General features: G+C 37.0%; 1 protein-coding gene across 1 annotated transcript in view; it reads left to right on the top strand.

Moving 5' to 3' along the window:
• Window positions 1-17,604, top strand: part of ADCY2 (adenylate cyclase 2) — a 159,274-nt gene that overhangs the window by 94,390 nt on the left and 47,280 nt on the right. Inside the window, exons 5-13 of the mRNA XM_026048527.1 lie at window positions 1,120-1,268; window positions 2,148-2,259; window positions 3,059-3,186; window positions 9,482-9,640; window positions 10,013-10,145; window positions 10,412-10,588; window positions 11,893-11,936; window positions 14,569-14,649; window positions 17,502-17,571. Of these exons, the coding sequence (XP_025904312.1) occupies window positions 1,120-1,268; window positions 2,148-2,259; window positions 3,059-3,186; window positions 9,482-9,640; window positions 10,013-10,145; window positions 10,412-10,588; window positions 11,893-11,936; window positions 14,569-14,649; window positions 17,502-17,571 (1,053 nt within the window). The remainder of the gene's footprint in view (window positions 1-1,119; window positions 1,269-2,147; window positions 2,260-3,058; window positions 3,187-9,481; window positions 9,641-10,012; window positions 10,146-10,411; window positions 10,589-11,892; window positions 11,937-14,568; window positions 14,650-17,501; window positions 17,572-17,604) is intronic.

Genomic DNA, 17,604 nt, shown 5'->3' with positions numbered 1-17,604 from the left:
ACTTACTGTTGTCTTGTAGTTTATATATATATTTTTATATATATATAAAATATATAATATATATGTATATACTTGACGTATAATGTGCAAGTTGATACAGCTTCTTGATAAAATGCTAATTGCAAAGGTAGCTGAACCACTTAGCTGGATCTCACTGGATTGTGCTCCACTGAATGCAGTTTTCCAAAGCCACCTCTGGCCATAATCCTTTTCTTGGAAAAGGAGGAGGGAAAATGTTCCTCGTGGAGGGGAGTTGTGATTTGGTGAACAGGTTCATGGGGAATTTTTTTTACAGAATGAGATAATGATCTACCCTGGAGAGAAAAAGAGGGGAAATGTCTTGTGTGGCTATCAACAAAACATGGGCGCTTTGATTTCATTTTCCCCTTATGATTCTCTTGCTCATAACTTTTACACTTTTCTGCAAAAACTTCATCTTTCTTAAAACGTTTTGTTCTTCCTCTTGTTGAAAGCTGAGAAGCCTTTGTAGTCCTCTCTGGTTTCCAAGGTGTAAGTGGCAACGTGGATTTGCATGGCAATCCTGGATTTGCCATGCGTCCAGCAGCATTACAAGGTCAATGGGAGATAGTTATTAGCTTGTGTTAGCATGACGCTATGAGACACAACAGGAGCACAGTAATGAGAAGCTGGAGCTGAAAGCGCTTACCCCTTTGTGAACTAATTAATGATAATTATTGACTAGTAGAAGTAACAAAACGCTTTCTGTTTGAACCTGCAAGAGTACAAGCTCTGCAGAAGCTGCAAGCTGTCATGATAGGGGAAAAAATGGTTTAGTCAGCATTCTTTATGACTAGCAAAATATCTCTACCAAGAACTATACTAAAAATGAAAACAGAGTGACCTTTTGGGCATGTAGCTGCCTAGCTACATGCCCATAGGCTCAACTGCCTATAATTGCTATTTCAGTTCAGGAAATATTCTTCACAGTTAGAACGTGTCAAATGTGAGACTTGAGCCCCGGGAAAAATAATGTCTCTTTCATTTAACTCTTGTCTCACAGAACTGCTCCAATATGTTCAGAAAAGCGTATGTCTCACTCAGTGTTGTCCCCCTGCTGATTTGGTTCTCCTTAAAGAAATTCCAAACTTTGTATTTTAGGAGCGCCTCCTGCTTTCCTTGCTGCCTGCTCACATTGCTATGGAAATGAAAGCAGAGATCATTCAGCGGCTGCAAGGTCCCAAGGCAGGCCAGCTGGAAAACACCAACAACTTCCACAATTTGTATGTCAAAAGGCACACCAATGTCAGGTACTGTACCCTAGCAAAATCTACTAGCAACATGGAGACAAAGATAATAATAAGATAAAAGATAATAATAAGAAAGTAGCTAGGAAAAGAATTGTTTTAACAAACTTTTCAATGACTTAATGATCAGTATCCAAAATAGTTATTATGATGAAATATTATATATTATAAATTTCCTAAAATCAGAAAAAAATGAGATCTTCCTCTTTGACTACCGGTTTTGGGATAGCAAATAAACACACTGAACACACTGAAGCCTACCATTTATTTCAAATATATTTTCCTTTTTTTTTCATTTTTTTGATTGAAAAATGTCATTTGAATGACATTTCCAGAAATGACATTTTCAAAACAAGTATTCCAGAATGCTTTTGAGAAAGTTAATTCCCACTTGTGAGCACATGTACTTATTCCTTAGCCTAATTCTCTGAAATTGTCTCATTTACTTGGTGACTGGAAACATAGCACAGAGTTTGAATATCTGATCAAACAACCTTGAATTTAATGGTCTGAGTAACGAGTGGACACTCAGTGCCCGCAGTAAACATAGACTGAGATGTCTGATGTTAATTAAATATTATTAAAGAAATTTCTAATAACAAATATGCTTACTGATCTGAATTCCCTTATTATTTTGCCCATTGGTGAGTAGGAAATGATATATATTATCTGAATCTGTGTTACAAATATAGACATAGAATGCATACCTACTCTTCTGAATCAAATAAATGGGTCATTTATTTACTGTTTCACGTGGTTTTTGTTTTATGGGCATGATTCTCCCCAGTGCTGAATAGCTGCTTTCAGATTATGCTATTTATGAATAAATCTCAGTTTGGAGGAAGGAAAGTATAACCCAGACTCTGTTCATTTCTGTCACAGCATCTTGTACGCTGATATTGTGGGATTCACTCGCCTGGCCAGCGACTGCTCCCCAGGGGAACTGGTGCACATGCTGAATGAGCTCTTTGGCAAGTTTGATCAGATTGCAAAGGTGATTTTCTATTGAGCTGCTCCCATTAATTTAAATATCTGATTGATTTCTAATATGTTCTTTTGTCCTGGGGATTCCAATTCTACCCGGCAGCATTTCTTAGACTCTTTGCAGGAGGATTAGAATTTAATCATGTGACGGTTTTCCTTTATATATTAGTGTAATTAGTTGTAATTGTAATTGGATGTAGTGCGTCACTTTCCAAAATGATTCTATAATTCTATGTTATTCTGAATTTGTGATAACAGAATAGATAAGAAATATGGCTCCTATCTGAAAGCAACATTGGGCTTCAGTCAGTAAGGCAGGCTGTGCATAGAGTTCAGAGGTTAATGTCCTTAAAATCCTCATAAAGAAAGCTACAATATAGCCCTTGCTAATTAGAGTGGTACAGAGAGCTTATGGAGCATTGTCAGGCTTTTCAGGGTGGAGAGCACTCTAAGCAGATTGATTTACAAGAACAAAGATTAGGAAATGCAAGAAAAATTTTACAACCCATTTTCTCATATTTATAAAAGCATTTAAGAGGCTGGAGGGCAATGGAGCCTAATTAATCAAAGTAATTTTAGGAAGATGGGACCACAGCCTCTAGATTATTCCAGAAGAGATTGAAATATGATCAGAAGATTTACATTTGTATGTTAGGTATCATTTTTATAAGCATTAGAACAAAATGCATTCAGCATGTGAAGTTGCAAAGGACATCATTAATAAAGAAAACAATTTTCTGTATTTTTTTTTAACTAAATGTTCATTACTAACCCCCCAAAAAAGTCATATTATCTTTATTTCTCTACAGGAAAATGAATGTATGAGAATTAAAATTCTAGGTGACTGCTATTACTGTGTGTCTGGACTCCCTATATCTCTTCAAAATCATGCCAAGAATTGTGTGAAAATGGGACTGGACATGTGTGAAGCCATTAAGTAAGCACTGAGATTTTTTTAACGAACACTCTTTTCTGTGTGTAATTGTGCTTCTTGCACGGAGCTTTCAGAGCAGCAGTAGGTTTTGCATCACAGTCCAACGTCTAACATGGTATCTCGATGTCAGCTTCAGAAAATAAATGAAATAATATTTTAAAAATATGTTGGATTTTGCCAGACAGTCCTGTCCCTGCTGTGTTTGAATTTCAGAACTGCGTTTGTAGTTGAATAAACTCTTATTTTAGTATTTTGAAAGAGTATTTCAATAATAATGTTAGTGAAGAAGAAAGCAAATGGAGTCATTACCTGTGGCAAACATAAAGGAATAAAACAGGACACAAGACCGTTTTTCATGGGTCTTTTTTTCTGGATTAACAAGATTGTTGCTGTGTGCCTAATTGAATGACATGATGATGATTAAAATGACAGCAGAAAATCATCACTAGCCTTTTCAGGATAGGTTTGAAATAAAATGCTCCAAAGTCTAAGGTAAAATTAAAGGACACTTTTATATATATTACAACTGCTTTGGGATGGTCCCCTATTTTACCTCAACCATAATTGACAATGAAAAGTCAACAAGACTTATCAACAAGACACAATAGAATTTGATGCACTTATTTGTAAAGTATTTTAGCAAGGGGGAATCTTGGAATCTTCCAAGGAAGATGGAACACAGGAAGTTCCATCTCCACGTGAGGAGGAACTTCTTCCCTGTGAGGGTGACAGAGCAGTGGAACAGGCTGCCCAGGGAGGTTGTGGAGTCTCATTCTCAGAGGACTTCAAAACCCACTTGGATGCCGCCCTGTGCCACGTGCTCTGAGTGTGCCTGCTTGAGCGGGAAGGTTGGACTACATCTCTAGAGGTCCCTTCCAACCTTGATGATTCTGTGATTCTGTGAAGTCCTGACCCTATAGCGTATTGCTGAGCATGTGCGCTGCAGCATGTGAGTTGCTGCTCCATTAGCTGAGGGCTGTGTTCTGTGTTGCTAAATAAGAAATAAAATGTGCCTATCTCACTAGAATTGAAGTTTAGGTTTAGTTTCTACTTTTTTGTAACGGTCTAGGACTTTATGAAAAGTTTTGTCAATTAGCATGTTCAGACACTGTTCAAAATTCTATTCTGAATGAACAGGTCTTTAGATTTGTAGATTACTTGTCTTTTTTTTTTTTTTTTTTTTTCCCCCTCATCATCATGATTATGCTTTTTTCATCTCTGAAGAATAAAGTAAAGTTATCTGAGAATCCTTATGTGATTTCTTTTGAAATAGTAATGCTGACTTATTGCAAGTGATAACAGGAGGCTGATTTGATTGTGAAAGAGGAAAAAGGATTTTAGCTGATGTCTGAACACTGCAAGGCATCAGGAGATACAGCCTAAGACATACTTGAGGATTCCTCTGACTTAACTCTCTGAACTCTCTGAATAGTTTATGTAGAAAGGTTGGAGGTGATTCCAATCTTCCAGATACAACTAAGTGCATCATGGAAATAAATATTCTGTAGAGTAGTTGCCCATGATAGTTCTGCCATTAAAGCTGTACATATTTCAGTACAAAGGTACTTAAAACTAATCATATCTACTCAGAAACTTAAGCTCAGTATGTTGGACCTTGGTTAAGTAAGGGTCTTATTCTACTGTCTTACTTAGAAAACGTTTTGGGAGAAGGGGACAAGATAATTTATTTTTATTCTTTTTTTCTTTTTATTGAAGTCAGATATTTGAATCTCTTTATTCATATCTGAAGTTCCTTTTAAATTTAACTGTCAAAATATGGTAAATGATTGCTTATAGTAGCTATGTGTCACAAATATCTTCCCAATAGGAAGCTTAAAATTCCTTTGACTAAAATCACAGTATTTCTAGGCCACCTACATTGTGAAAAAAATGCTTCATCCAGTGACAATCTGCATAATGGCTGGTGACCCATATGATTTATTTTTTGGTTTGAAAACATTCTTCCATAAGTTTCTCTTACAATTGCAGTGTTTTCAGATATTACATTCACAACTGTTCAGACAGGAGTGTAGGGGGTTACCTCAGCCTTATGAGCTCTATGTGTCATTTGAATCCCATCAGGAAATGCAAGGGTAGGTTGAGTAGTGTCATCTAAGGGATTAATTAAATAGGAATGAAAGAATAATTCCTCTAATCCGTAAATACTAGCAGCATATATGAGTAATTATATATGCATATAAGAGCAGAGTTTTTTTTAATTCGCTTCGTTTTGTGATTACAGGGAAGGTTGCTTAATGGAAATTCAGTTCCCTTTCACTTCAAACATTCTCTGAAACGATGTAGTGTTTGTGGAAACTAGGATTTAGATCTCCTTGCTCTATGGAACTTTGTAAAACTAAAGGGAACTGAAGGGAAGAGTGAGATTGCTGCATTTTCTGAATTGTTTTTTTCTTTACCACAAACTATTTTTATATCATGTCCAAAGAAACCTGTGTTTTTGATGGTACATTGAATACTTCTCCTTGTCAAGTGTTAAAGCTACAGACTTGCTTCTTTCCTCAGGGGCTTTCAATGGATACTTTTCCTTTTTATTTAGATATGAAAGATCAGCATCATTATAATTAGAGCGGTCTATCTAGCATACTAGGGATTGAAGCTAACATCCTTCTCCCTCCCCAGCATTTCAGTGAAAATTAAAGCTTTCTGCTTTTAATAGCTTCAGGTGTTGTGTGATAGATAAGAGCTAACAGGATTTACTTAGTCTCTGGACACCCTACTGCTTGCTAATTGGAAGAGAGAAGTAAAAATAAGTAAAGGAAGCTGCTGCTGTTAGACAAAACAATGCAAGTCTGAACCTTGCCTGCTGCTGAATTGTCCTTCCCAAGGATCGAAGTGCATGATTTTGTAGGTGATGATGAGATCCTTTCATTCAACTCTGAGAGAATAATGCATAGATTCCTCACATTTTGCAACTCCCAGCTTTATTTGAAGTAGCTTCCTGCTCCAGCTGCTATTAAGTGTTGTTGGTGGTACTGAGTGATAAGGAACTCCTTGGTAAGAGCAGGTTGATAGCCTAGAAAATCACCTTTTGGACACATTCTGATCCACGTCTCTCCCCAGACTCTGTTCCTTTATACTCAGAATTCACAGTGTCCTTGCAGACAGGTACAGGGATTACAACAGCCTATTTATATCTCCTTGAGAAACAAGGAATCTGTACCCCATGTTTTGAAATACTTTCAAAGTATTATGGCAAATGTTCTGGCCTGTAAGTGAATCAAAATTACACATGATTAAGCATTAAGCAACTTTTTATTTTTTTTTTTGGGTAATTGCTACATCTTTGTATGGGAGAACCTGCTGAAATACTTTTGGGGCCTCTAAACCTAAAAGCAGTATTATTTTTACTCTTGGAAATGTCACTTAATATATGTTCAACTCATTTTTTTTTTTTTTCCTTTCTTTTTTTCCCTTTCAGAATCTTTTAGAACCTTTCTTAATTCAGCCATGGAGGTCCAAATTGACCTCTTATTGGCTGAGTTGCTGAAACTCATCATTTTTCCTATTTAGATGATCAGTTCTGTATATGTTTTTTTACCAGCCAAAGTTCTCTCTGAGGTAAAAGAGAAACTGTCTCAAAATACTGAGTGATCTGTAGTACAAACTATTATTCAGCTTTGTTTCCTAAGCCTGGGTAGCTCCATCTTGAGCAATTCAGCTTCACTAGGCTATGGATTATTGCCGTTTAAACATGTGAATAGTCCCATTGATTGCCTTAGTTACTTTACCTCTCTGCTTTATGTTGGAATAAATGCAGTGAGTGTTTCGGGCAGTCCAGCGCAGCATGCTCACCTTGCCCAGCCGTAGGTGCCAGTGCTGCCTGTGGTCTTGGCTGCTGGCACAGTTCAGCTGAGTGCTTCAAGGGAAAAGCTTGTCTGTCTAAAGAAAATATGTTTCCATATGAATACATGTGCTGTTTGCCTTCAGTCTGCATCCTCTTCTCCTTGTCTGCCTGGCAGCTTTCTCCTTTAAACATTTCTCAGCTGTGCAGCTTCTCAAAAACTGTCTTTGATTTGCTACCATAAACCAAATTACCTTTAAAAGAACTCAAAAGGAAAGACATTATGGATAAGGTTGTGCCTCAAAGGTTTTTTGGGTTTTTTTTTGTTTCTTTTTTTGTATTATTTGATTCCCGCAGGTCTGGTCCAGAAAGGAAGCTATGTTTCTATAACTGGTAGCTTGCAGGGAACTAAGTGCTCAAGGCACTTTCCAACTACTCAGTCCTCTCTTTCACCTCCACTCAGCCCTGGTCAAGCCACATAGAATAGGTCTGTGTGTCAAATTGTGTCCGGTTCTGGACTCTCCAGTTCAAGATAGAGGCCTATTAGAGCAAGTCCAGCAAAGACCACAGGCTGGAGTTTTTCTCATGTGAAGAAAGACTGAGAGAACTTGGACTTGGACTATCCTGGAGAAGAGACGACTGAGGGGGGATCTTGCCAGTGTGCCTAAGTATCTGAGGAGAGGATATGATGTTTCCCAGTAATAGGATGAGAGACAAGAGCACAAACTGAAACACAGGAAACTCCATCTGAATATAAGAAGAACTTCTTTATTGTGGGAAGTTCAACCACTCAGTTCAATCACTTGGTTGAAGATTGATTGTCCAGGGAGGTGATGAAGTCTCCGTGCTTGGAGATCATAGAATCATAGAATGCCCAAGGTTGGAAGGGACCTCAGAGGTCATCCAGTCCAACCCCCCTGCTCACACAGGGTCACCTAGAGCACGTGGCACAGGGCTGCATCCAAGCGGGTTTTAAAGAACTCCAAAGAAGGAGACTCCACAACCTCTCTAGGCAGCCTGTTCCAGGACTCTGTCACCCTCACTGTCAAAAAGTGTTTTCTCAAGTTCCTGTGGAACTTTTGGTGCCTCAAAAATATTCTTCAAGCTTTTGAGATACTCAAAAGCTTTCTAGACAAAGTCCTGGGTTCTCAGTGTCCCTGCTTACGTGGGGTGGGTTGGACTAGATGATCTCCAGAGTTCCCTTTCCAACCTTACCCATTCAGTGATTCTGTGAAGGCTCAGTGAAATGAGTTAAAGGATGTCAAACAGAATTAGGTGAGTCTTAGCAACATTATCAATGAGAAAAGCCTCTAAGAGGGAGTAAATGCTTTCCTTGTGACTTCAACTCTTGCTTTTGCTTAGTCAAGCTGCTACAAGCTAACCGTATCTGTGAAGAACACAACATCCTTACAGATTCAAATTGCACGATTAATAGGAAATGAAACAAATGTCCTATTAGGATATGATAGATTATATTCAGTGCCCACATCACTGAGCAATTGGTCAGAGAACCCAAGGAAGAAGTAATAGTGGTTTCTGAGCTGGTCCAGAGGAACACAACATTTGAAGCCTCAATTCTGAATCACTTTCTTTCTGCTCATGCCTTCACTGCAGAGCATTTGCCATGTGGCAGCCTTCATACCTTATTTTGCAGGACATGGCAGGGCAACCTGTGGAAAAACATTACCAGAGGATAAATACACTCTTGCACTTTGCAGTGGTTTCTGAAATACTCTGTATTTAAGGTGTTAAGTTTGCATTTCATTGTATTCCTTGTGCAGAACAAGATGACATTTGCTATTTGCTGACTGCCTATGAAGGTCATCTACAAGCACTTAATTTGCAAGTGCGTCAGCTACAGGGCAGTGGTGCAAAATAGCAAAATGAAAAGATGATAGAGAGAGACTGAGGGTATTAAAAAGCTTCCTCTCTCTTCTGATAATAAAACACAATTTAACAGAATACTTGCAGCCATGCTCCTGTTGTTTTCTTTTTCCATAAAAAAAACACTTGAGAAGTATTCCTTAATGGTAGGATTTGCCATATCAGATTAAACCTGTTAAATTCAGTGCCCCCTTTTAAAAACAGAAGATATGTAGGCCAGTTTAATCCTCTAACTCAAAAGACAGAGCTGTCTAAGCCCATAGACATCTGAATTAATTAGATAATTCTCCACTTACGTAGTTAGGTGCGCCTATGACATACACATATTCTGATTGCTTGACTTTAATTACCCAGTTGTGACTCAGAAATGCCTCTTCTGGAGAGATTAGTAACTGTGTTATGTGTAGAGCTCTGCTGAAATCTGCTTTGGGTTAACAGCTCCCTCAGCTCTGTCAAAAGCCATAGGAAGTTCAAAAATCAGATGTGGTCTGGACAGTGAGGGAAGAAATACATGGTATCCCCATTGTCACTGTTAATTTGACTGTCATGTAAGTTGAAAGAGCATAAAGGCCCTCCCGCACATTTTAACACAGATTATCTTCTCAACTGCAGGAAAGTGAGAGATGCCACTGGAGTTGACATAAACATGCGCGTGGGAGTGCACTCGGGTAATGTCCTCTGCGGGGTCATTGGGCTGCAGAAGTGGCAGTATGATGTGTGGTCACACGATGTTACCCTTGCAAATCACATGGAAGCTGGTGGAGTCCCTGGGTACGAGTTTTTTTCTCTTAACCTTTGTGTTCATAGATTTCTGTATTATAGATACCGTATGTATGTCTGTATCAGACATCACCTTTGTGTAGAAAACTGAACGAACTCTTTGCTGTAGTCTTTTAAATAATTGGGCACTCAATGTCTCCCATATCATTAAGAGACTTTAAGAGATATTTTTCATGGTGGAAACCTCTAGATATGTGCCCATTAGGCCTTCTGAAAATGAGATTAGAGTCCATAAATTAAGTAAACACTGTAAGAGCTAGGAAAAAAAAAGCAACAAAAAAACCCCACACAGGCTTATCATGCTCAAACGATGATTTTGATCAGTATTTTTAATTTTGTCATTCTTTTAAAACATAATTTCAGCCGTGTTCACATCACTTCAGTCACCTTGGCACATCTCAATGGAGCTTACAAAGTGGAAGATGGGGATGGAGATGTGAGGGACCCGTATCTGAAAGAGCATAATGTTAAGACCTACTTTGTAATCAACCCTAAGGTTAGTAGTATGCACATTTTGTGTCCTTAGTTGTTTTTGAGCAGGACCACTAACCTCTTTGTTGAATAGTTCTTTACTGTAGTGTATTGGTGAGGTGAGGAGAGCTAGCACAGATGCCTACAAATACAGCAATGTTTGGTGGTTACAGCAATGCAAAATTTTTTCTTTCTCTTCAGAAATAAATCTCTGAAATGTCTTGCAGATACATGGTTGAAGATGATACTCTAATGCTTGCGAAGGTAATGGTATTATTCTCTGTCAAACAGGGGGAAAAGCGAAGCCCTCAGCACCACATCAGACCTAGGCACACGCTTGATGGAGCCAAAATGAGAGCGTCTGTCCGCATGACCCGGTACCTGGAGTCCTGGGGAGCTGCCAAGCCATTTGCACACTTGCACCACAGGGACAGCATGACTACTGAAAATGGCAAGATTAGCACAACAGTAGGGGCCTACTTTTATAATTTCATACAGTTTATCAATGTTGGAAAGGAAGATACTAAATACCTGGTTATTTCTGATAGGTGAAGACGTATGCATTTATATTGGATAAAAACTCAGTGAAGCTGCTGGAGACTTTTCCACTAGTTTGTGAGCTGTGGATCAGGCTCTAAGGAGCCATACCTCGAGTGCATATCTTAATCATAAGTAGTCTCATGAAAATACTGAAAGGAAAGATGTGGCCCTCTGAGTTTGTGCCACAGTCCTAGCTTGTAGTGTGGCAGCTATGCCCCATATGGAGAACATGTTTTGAACATGAAGCCAGAGTGTAAGACTTTTGGGAAAGGGCATGCTTCATAAGGACAGATTTTCCGAGATTTAGAGGTTGTTTTAGGTACATCCTGCAGTTGGAATATGATCACCTGGAGGAAGGCTGTGAAGTGAGAACATTGCTATCGGCACCCGAAGTGGGCTTTATTAGACTTCCTTGTGAACCAAATGCATCATCATTGTAATCACTACTTCTTCAAGATGTACTACCCATCATCAGCTATAGCTGATGGATTGAGTTTCATGGTGCGATAGTGCAATGTTATATCTTGAACTGTTATCTTCCTATCTATCCAGGACGGATATCTTAAAATTTTGTTAACACAATTTTATTGCTGTCAGTAAGACACTGTCAGTCCATAGTTTGTTTATCTTGTACTTCAAAAAAGTGTAACCTTTCATTTTCAACATCCGTATGCACTTCCACACCTTTTACATAGGAGAATGTAGGACTCAACCACCTAACTCATCCAATATATATAGTGCAGCACAATATGGATGTTGATTGGTCATTACAGAAAGGCTCCATAATTACAAAATAAGCATGATTGTGATGGCTGCTGTTGCTCGTCAAAAGAAAATAATAGCAATTGCTTATATTTGGTTACTCAAGTCTGGTTTTCAAAAATACTTAACACTAATTTTCCATGAAGCATGTGGAAATTTGGGCAATATTCCAGCATCAGTGACTTTGAAGCAATGAATTTCCAGTAGAGAATAGCATTTTTGGATTCACATGGTTTAAGAGGTAATTTAGTGCTTATAATGTCACTTCAATTTGTCTCCAGATGATTCTTTTTCCATCTTCATTGTTATTGGATTGTTTTTAATGGAGATTTAATGTAATGTTAAAAATATTTGCCTTTGAAGCTTTTCTCCTTCAATTTTGTCCGTTTATTTTTCCCTCCATTTTTAAAATGACTTAGTGTTGTTAAGGTCTGTTATAGGTAATATATTTTTTTCTTTTATTCTTTTAGGATGTTCCTATGGGGCAATATCATTTTCAGCGTTGCAGAGAAAGGTAAATTAATTTGAAAAGAGCTGTCTAGTCATATAAAGTTTATATAAATCCATATGTTTTGTGAAAGACACATTTATATTTATGACTTGCTTTTAAATATTGAAACTCAGACTGTTTTTTTTTTCTGGTGACACCTTTATCAAAATAGAGAAAGTCTCTACAACAGAGTTTGATGACATATTACTTATGAACTATGACTACATTTCCTCCTAATAGCATTATTCTAGATTAGCATCATTATGTTGATGGGCTTCTATTTGTTTCTTTTTACTCTTCCAGTAACTTTCTACCTCTTTACTCTTTCATTGTGAAAATAAAGGATGTACAGGAAATTTGAGAGAGGAGGCATAGGGGAGTAGAAAATAAGAGATGGAAAGGATTTAAAATAATTGATTTTGTAACTTATAAACTCATATACTAAAAGAAACATTTTATATATTTTGTAAATTACTTTGTATTTACATTGTGCAGTAGTATTGCAGAGTCCGTAGTGTGTTTATAGTAGTAAACATTTTAAAAGAACTTTCTAGTTCTCCAATCTGGGGCAACATGGTGAAAAATGGACATAGGAAGGAACTGATCACTTTTTTTTTTTTTTTTTTAAATCTCCAGCATTTTTACATTGAGAAACAATTGCTGTTAAAAAATAAGCCTAACAGTATAAGAATATTTACCTTTTATTTTAATGGCTTGATAACACTTAGGATAATGTCTATCTTGTAAAAACATAAGTAACGTCACAAATAAATACCATAACATAGTTTGAAAGAACCCTTCCAAATTTGTGCATGTATCTTCTTTGTTATGCAAGCTTCTCATTCTTTCTGCTAGTCTGGTGCAAAGTTCCACTCTGCAAATGTTTGACAGACAAAATACCAGCTACTGGGGAGCTGCACATTCCCATAAAATATTGCTAGTTTATAGAAGTGAAAAGGTTATGACTGAATGACCATAATATTAACAAAGATTTTTTGCCTAGGAAACCAAGAACTTACATTTGGAGTGTATGTTAAAAGAACTTCAGTCTAATAATAAAAATAATAAAAAGCACTGTCCTATGGTATTTTCAAATCATGCAATTCTTTAAGACTTCACTCAGATGCTTGTGTTTTCCTGCTTCTAAATTTTATTCCAAAACAGATTCTAAAATTATGCATTGTGGTAGATATCTTGATACCATGTTGTTGTTCTTTATGTTATGGAAGGAGCTTCTGGAAACTATTAGTAAGTGTTCTGTCTATACGGAGGCATGTAACGAAGATTTTAAATATTCTAGTTAGTCATTCCCGGAGGGAAAAGCTTAAGTACTTTGAAAATCAGGTGTTTTGTTGGAATATGAAGACGTGGGTTGTGAAGCCTGACTGTAGGCTTCTGTTTGTGGCAGTCCTACCTCTTCCATAGTTACATGATATTCTTATGTTGTAGGGATCTGCCAATGCTATTATGAGTGATAAAACAGTGTCTCCTTATGTGTCTAGTTACATAGGCGGTTGGTTCAGCATGTGAAAAATAAGGTGTAAACGTGTGTTTACCTAAATTTTGTAGCATTGAATAAGGATGAAAACGTTTGGGTTGTGTAAAGTCACAGTAAGTACACTGAGATATTTTCTGTGTCAATTTGAACCCTGAAATAGGATATCAAGTTTGGGGAAATAATCCAAAATCATAATGTAGGAGAAGAACTGTATTGCCTTTGGCAGGTATAACTTTCTAGATTAAGAAAATTTTGATAACTGCGAAGTAATATTTCAGATCTAAATGCTGATTTCCAACCAAACACTGTTACTAACTTAGCGTTGGATTTAAGTTTTCAAGGAAGAGAGTCATAATCTGTGGAAATATTTGAAATACCAGTTTTAAGGATAGCAGAAGTGCTGGAAGAACTGATGATGTTTGATGCAATGTATGCAGCAATGTATGCTGCAAACTGATGTTTGCAGCAATGTATGTCAGAAAAGACAAACCCTTTCTTTTGATCCTCAGTGGGATTCATGCTGGACCCAGTGGACATAAAAGATCTTTTTTCTTATTACAGTAATATTATAAATTTAAAAAAGAGGACCATGACATATGCTTGAAACTAATTTAAGGCTTAGTGCTTTTACTAAAAATAATAAAATATTTCCAGGAAAGGAGAGTTAGCAGCCTTTCTGCAGAGAATGCTTATTATGCATCAGTGCACTAGCACGTTATTGCTCATCACACAACTCTGTCAAACAACCTTTAAAAATAACTAAAAGAAACAGGAATATTTTAAAGATTTGAGCATATGCCATTCTTTTTTCAGGAATTCATACCATTATGTATGGCTTTCCTTAAGCCGAAGTTTATAGAAATCTATATTTTCACAAGATGTTTTCTTTTTGTTGCTTCTAAGTGCTTCCTAATAGTTAAGTCTTCCTAATAGTAGGATTATACTTTTTGTGTGTGTGTGTAGCTTTTGCTGCTATTGTTATATATGCATTTGTCAGCTCAATATGGTGAAGTCTGTAGTTGTTCTTCAGCATAAATATTAAAATATTGTTATTATATAATCATTTTTATGCCAACTATTGCTCCCTCTTTTCTAAAGTTAATGTTTATTAATAATGTGATGATTTTCCAAATTATCTTCCCTCATTTTTCATTTCAGAACAAAATCACAGAAAAAAAGGTTTGAGGAGGAACTAAATGAGAGAATGATTCAGGCCATTGATGGAATCAATGCTCAAAAGTAGGTTGGAATTCTGGATTGTCTCCTCCTTGCAACTCAACATAAGTGTGTTTACTACTTTGCCCTCTCACGTGCACCCACTGCACGGTAACATTTTCTATTTTATGGGATAAGACTGTGCACAGGAATCATGTGGAACAAAGGTTTTGGCTGTCCTTCAGCTTCAAGGCAAAGGAATTTTTGGCTCCATAACTGCACACTCATAGCTGTAATGCAACAGGATTATTTCATCACACAGCAGAGAAATGACAGATGTATCGAAATACCGGGCACAGGAATTGGAATGACGTAAAATTCCTGTTTCACAATTGTGACAGAAACGTCTCAAAACTCGAAACTCTTCCTAAACACTTAGTTTGAGAAAGGCTCTTAGCAGAGACTAAATTCAGTGACAGGTTGAAACTATGGGAGGGGGCAGTGTGACATGTCCTAGGAGTAAATGGAGGTGGTTTTGAAGGTCTTGGTCTGGTCACAAATAGATAAAAATCAGTAACACTCTAAAATAAGTGTTCAAGTTTCTTGTACTTACCTGATGAAATCCAAGAATTGCCCTTTGAAAAATGTGGATAACAACTGTGATGACAACTTTCTTCTCCTGTTTCTGCTGTTCAGAGTCTTACTTAGCAGAATATTATACCTAATTATTAAATAAGAGGGATTTTTTTGTGGGTGAGGAGAGGGGATGGTGGGCGTTGTTTTTTTGCATCTAATAATCCTGTTAGTAGATTCTCAGTTTAGGGAAACATTTTTTCAGATTTTATTTTTAGAAAATGCTAATATAAATGCTGATATTTATAGATCATGAAAGGAATTCAATGAAAGTAACTAAGTTATCTGATAGGCAAAGCCATTTGGTTTTGCTAACATTGCCTAAAACAGCTATATGTGTTTTTGCAGTTTTTATTGGTCTTCAGGTATACTTGCTGTGATAGGTGCACCCTAAAAACTGTTTTGATGTTACGAATAAGGCACCTTACATATAGGCATAAAGTGCTGCTATGACCATACTTTCCTTTCCTTTATCCCTGTCTTATCTTATCACACTATAATATTCAGAGAAGATTAAGGATGAAAGATTTGTGAGATAAAAAAGACTGCTGCAAAAGTTTTTGTGCATTTTGTGAATTTTGTGGGTGGACAGCAGCAAAATAAGGAATGAATTTCTATAATAGAGAGGATCCAACAATGCTGCCTTCCAAAAGTAGATTCTCTGTCTGTCTTTGTCTTAATTTACTGAATGATTCACTTAAACTTATTTAATTGTGTACCTGGGAGCCAATTTAGAGAAGTGCTGATGCCGTAAACAGCAAGTTAATCCAATAATATTATAACTGTGTGAATGCCAAAATAGAATGAAGATGTCCTAAAGATATTCTAAATTTGGGACATGAAACTAATGATCCTTTTTTTTATAATTGTATCTTTTTTTTTCCTGTACTTCCAGTTTTCAGCTGTAGAAGGAAAATAATAATATGAGCTAATGTAATGGAGTGATTGTGAAACTAAATCCGTTACTTTGTGTGAATCATGAGTCAAACTTTAAAGAAAATTTACGAAGAAAATAGTATTTTTATTTTATTTATTTATTTTTTTTAAAGTTACTCTTTTCCCAGAACTTCAGCAATTCTATTCCTGGCAGCAAAGTGTCTATTTTCTGCAGAAAGGTATGAGTAGACCTAACCATGCCATTCTGTTCCTTGGTGATTAGGGGACTTTTGTAGGAAGTGTGACAGACAGATTGGAATCTGGTAACTCAATATATACCCAGAGACAGGGCTAAACTAACATTATCAGATAAGTTGGTTACTGTGTGACTATCTCTTCCCTTTTATATCTTAGTCACATCTTACCTACGTCACTGCAGCTGCTATGTTGTGTGCTGAGCCCCAGGCTGGGTGTTGCCATTAGACCAAGCCTATCTAGCCATGTGCCCCAGGAACACAGACAGAATTTAGTTGCTAGTCTGTCTTGTTCTCTGAATTGAAGAAAAAATTAAGCAGAAATTTGGTATATATCTTCCTGTAAGTAAACTCCCACATCCTTGTAGATAACTCAGTGCATTGTATGCTAAACAGGGAACTGTGCAGGTTAACTGTAGATTTTTTTCTGCCCGTATCTCCATGCTAGAAGTATGTGTTTTGTGCCCCTTCATCTGCCCCTTCATCTGAACATTTTTGCTGAATGAGGGATAGTCTGAAAACTTCTTTACTGAAGACAGAAATCTCTGTTGAGTGTTTGTAAAAATGAGATTTTTACAGCTAAGCTTAAAGCTTAGTCAAAAATTAGCCTTTTCTCACAAAAGCAGGAAAGGCTAGATCTGATAACCCAGGATGATTGAAAAATCAAAATTATAGAGCAAAAATATGGAGTTACTACAGTAATTTAAAATTTTTACAGCCTTTTTTATAGGAATGGAACCGGTATGGTTTTAGCAATATTCCTAGTATTACTAAAAGCTCCTGGAAATGTGAGCTAATGATAGCAAGTATGGGGCAGCCTTTACTGTAGGTGGCATTAATGACCTCACGAGTGATCAAATGGCTACAGGCCAATTTGGCCTTTGGGAGTAGCTCTGCCCACAGAGCTTCCATGTTATATGGACAACCCTATTAAAGCTTTTGCTTCTCAGACTCTCCTTACTACAGTCAGATGTAGATGTGAGCTGTTTCACGTCAAACTGAGAAATATATTTTTGAATTAAGCATGCCTAGGGTTCAATAATTTTTTGGCCCTTTTTGATAGAAAAATGGATAAAATGAAGTAACAGTGCACAGCCTTTGTGTAAAGAAAACAATTATGTTTTGTGAGTCAGAGCTAATATCTTACACAACACTTTGTCCATTCCTTTCTAGGCAGTGGCTTAAATCTGAAGACATTCAAAGAATATCACTTCTTTTCTACAATAAAGCTCTGGAAAAAGAGGTAAGTTATTTTCAGAGGAGATTCATGGTTCTT

This window comes from Nothoprocta perdicaria, unplaced genomic scaffold (genome assembly GCF_003342845.1).
Source record: "Nothoprocta perdicaria isolate Ctin4 unplaced genomic scaffold, notPer1 scaffold_55, whole genome shotgun sequence".
Lineage (NCBI taxonomy): Eukaryota > Metazoa > Chordata > Aves > Tinamiformes > Tinamidae > Nothoprocta > Nothoprocta perdicaria.
The sequence above is the reverse complement of the archived record's forward strand: the minus strand, read 5'-3'. Positions and strand labels throughout refer to the sequence as shown.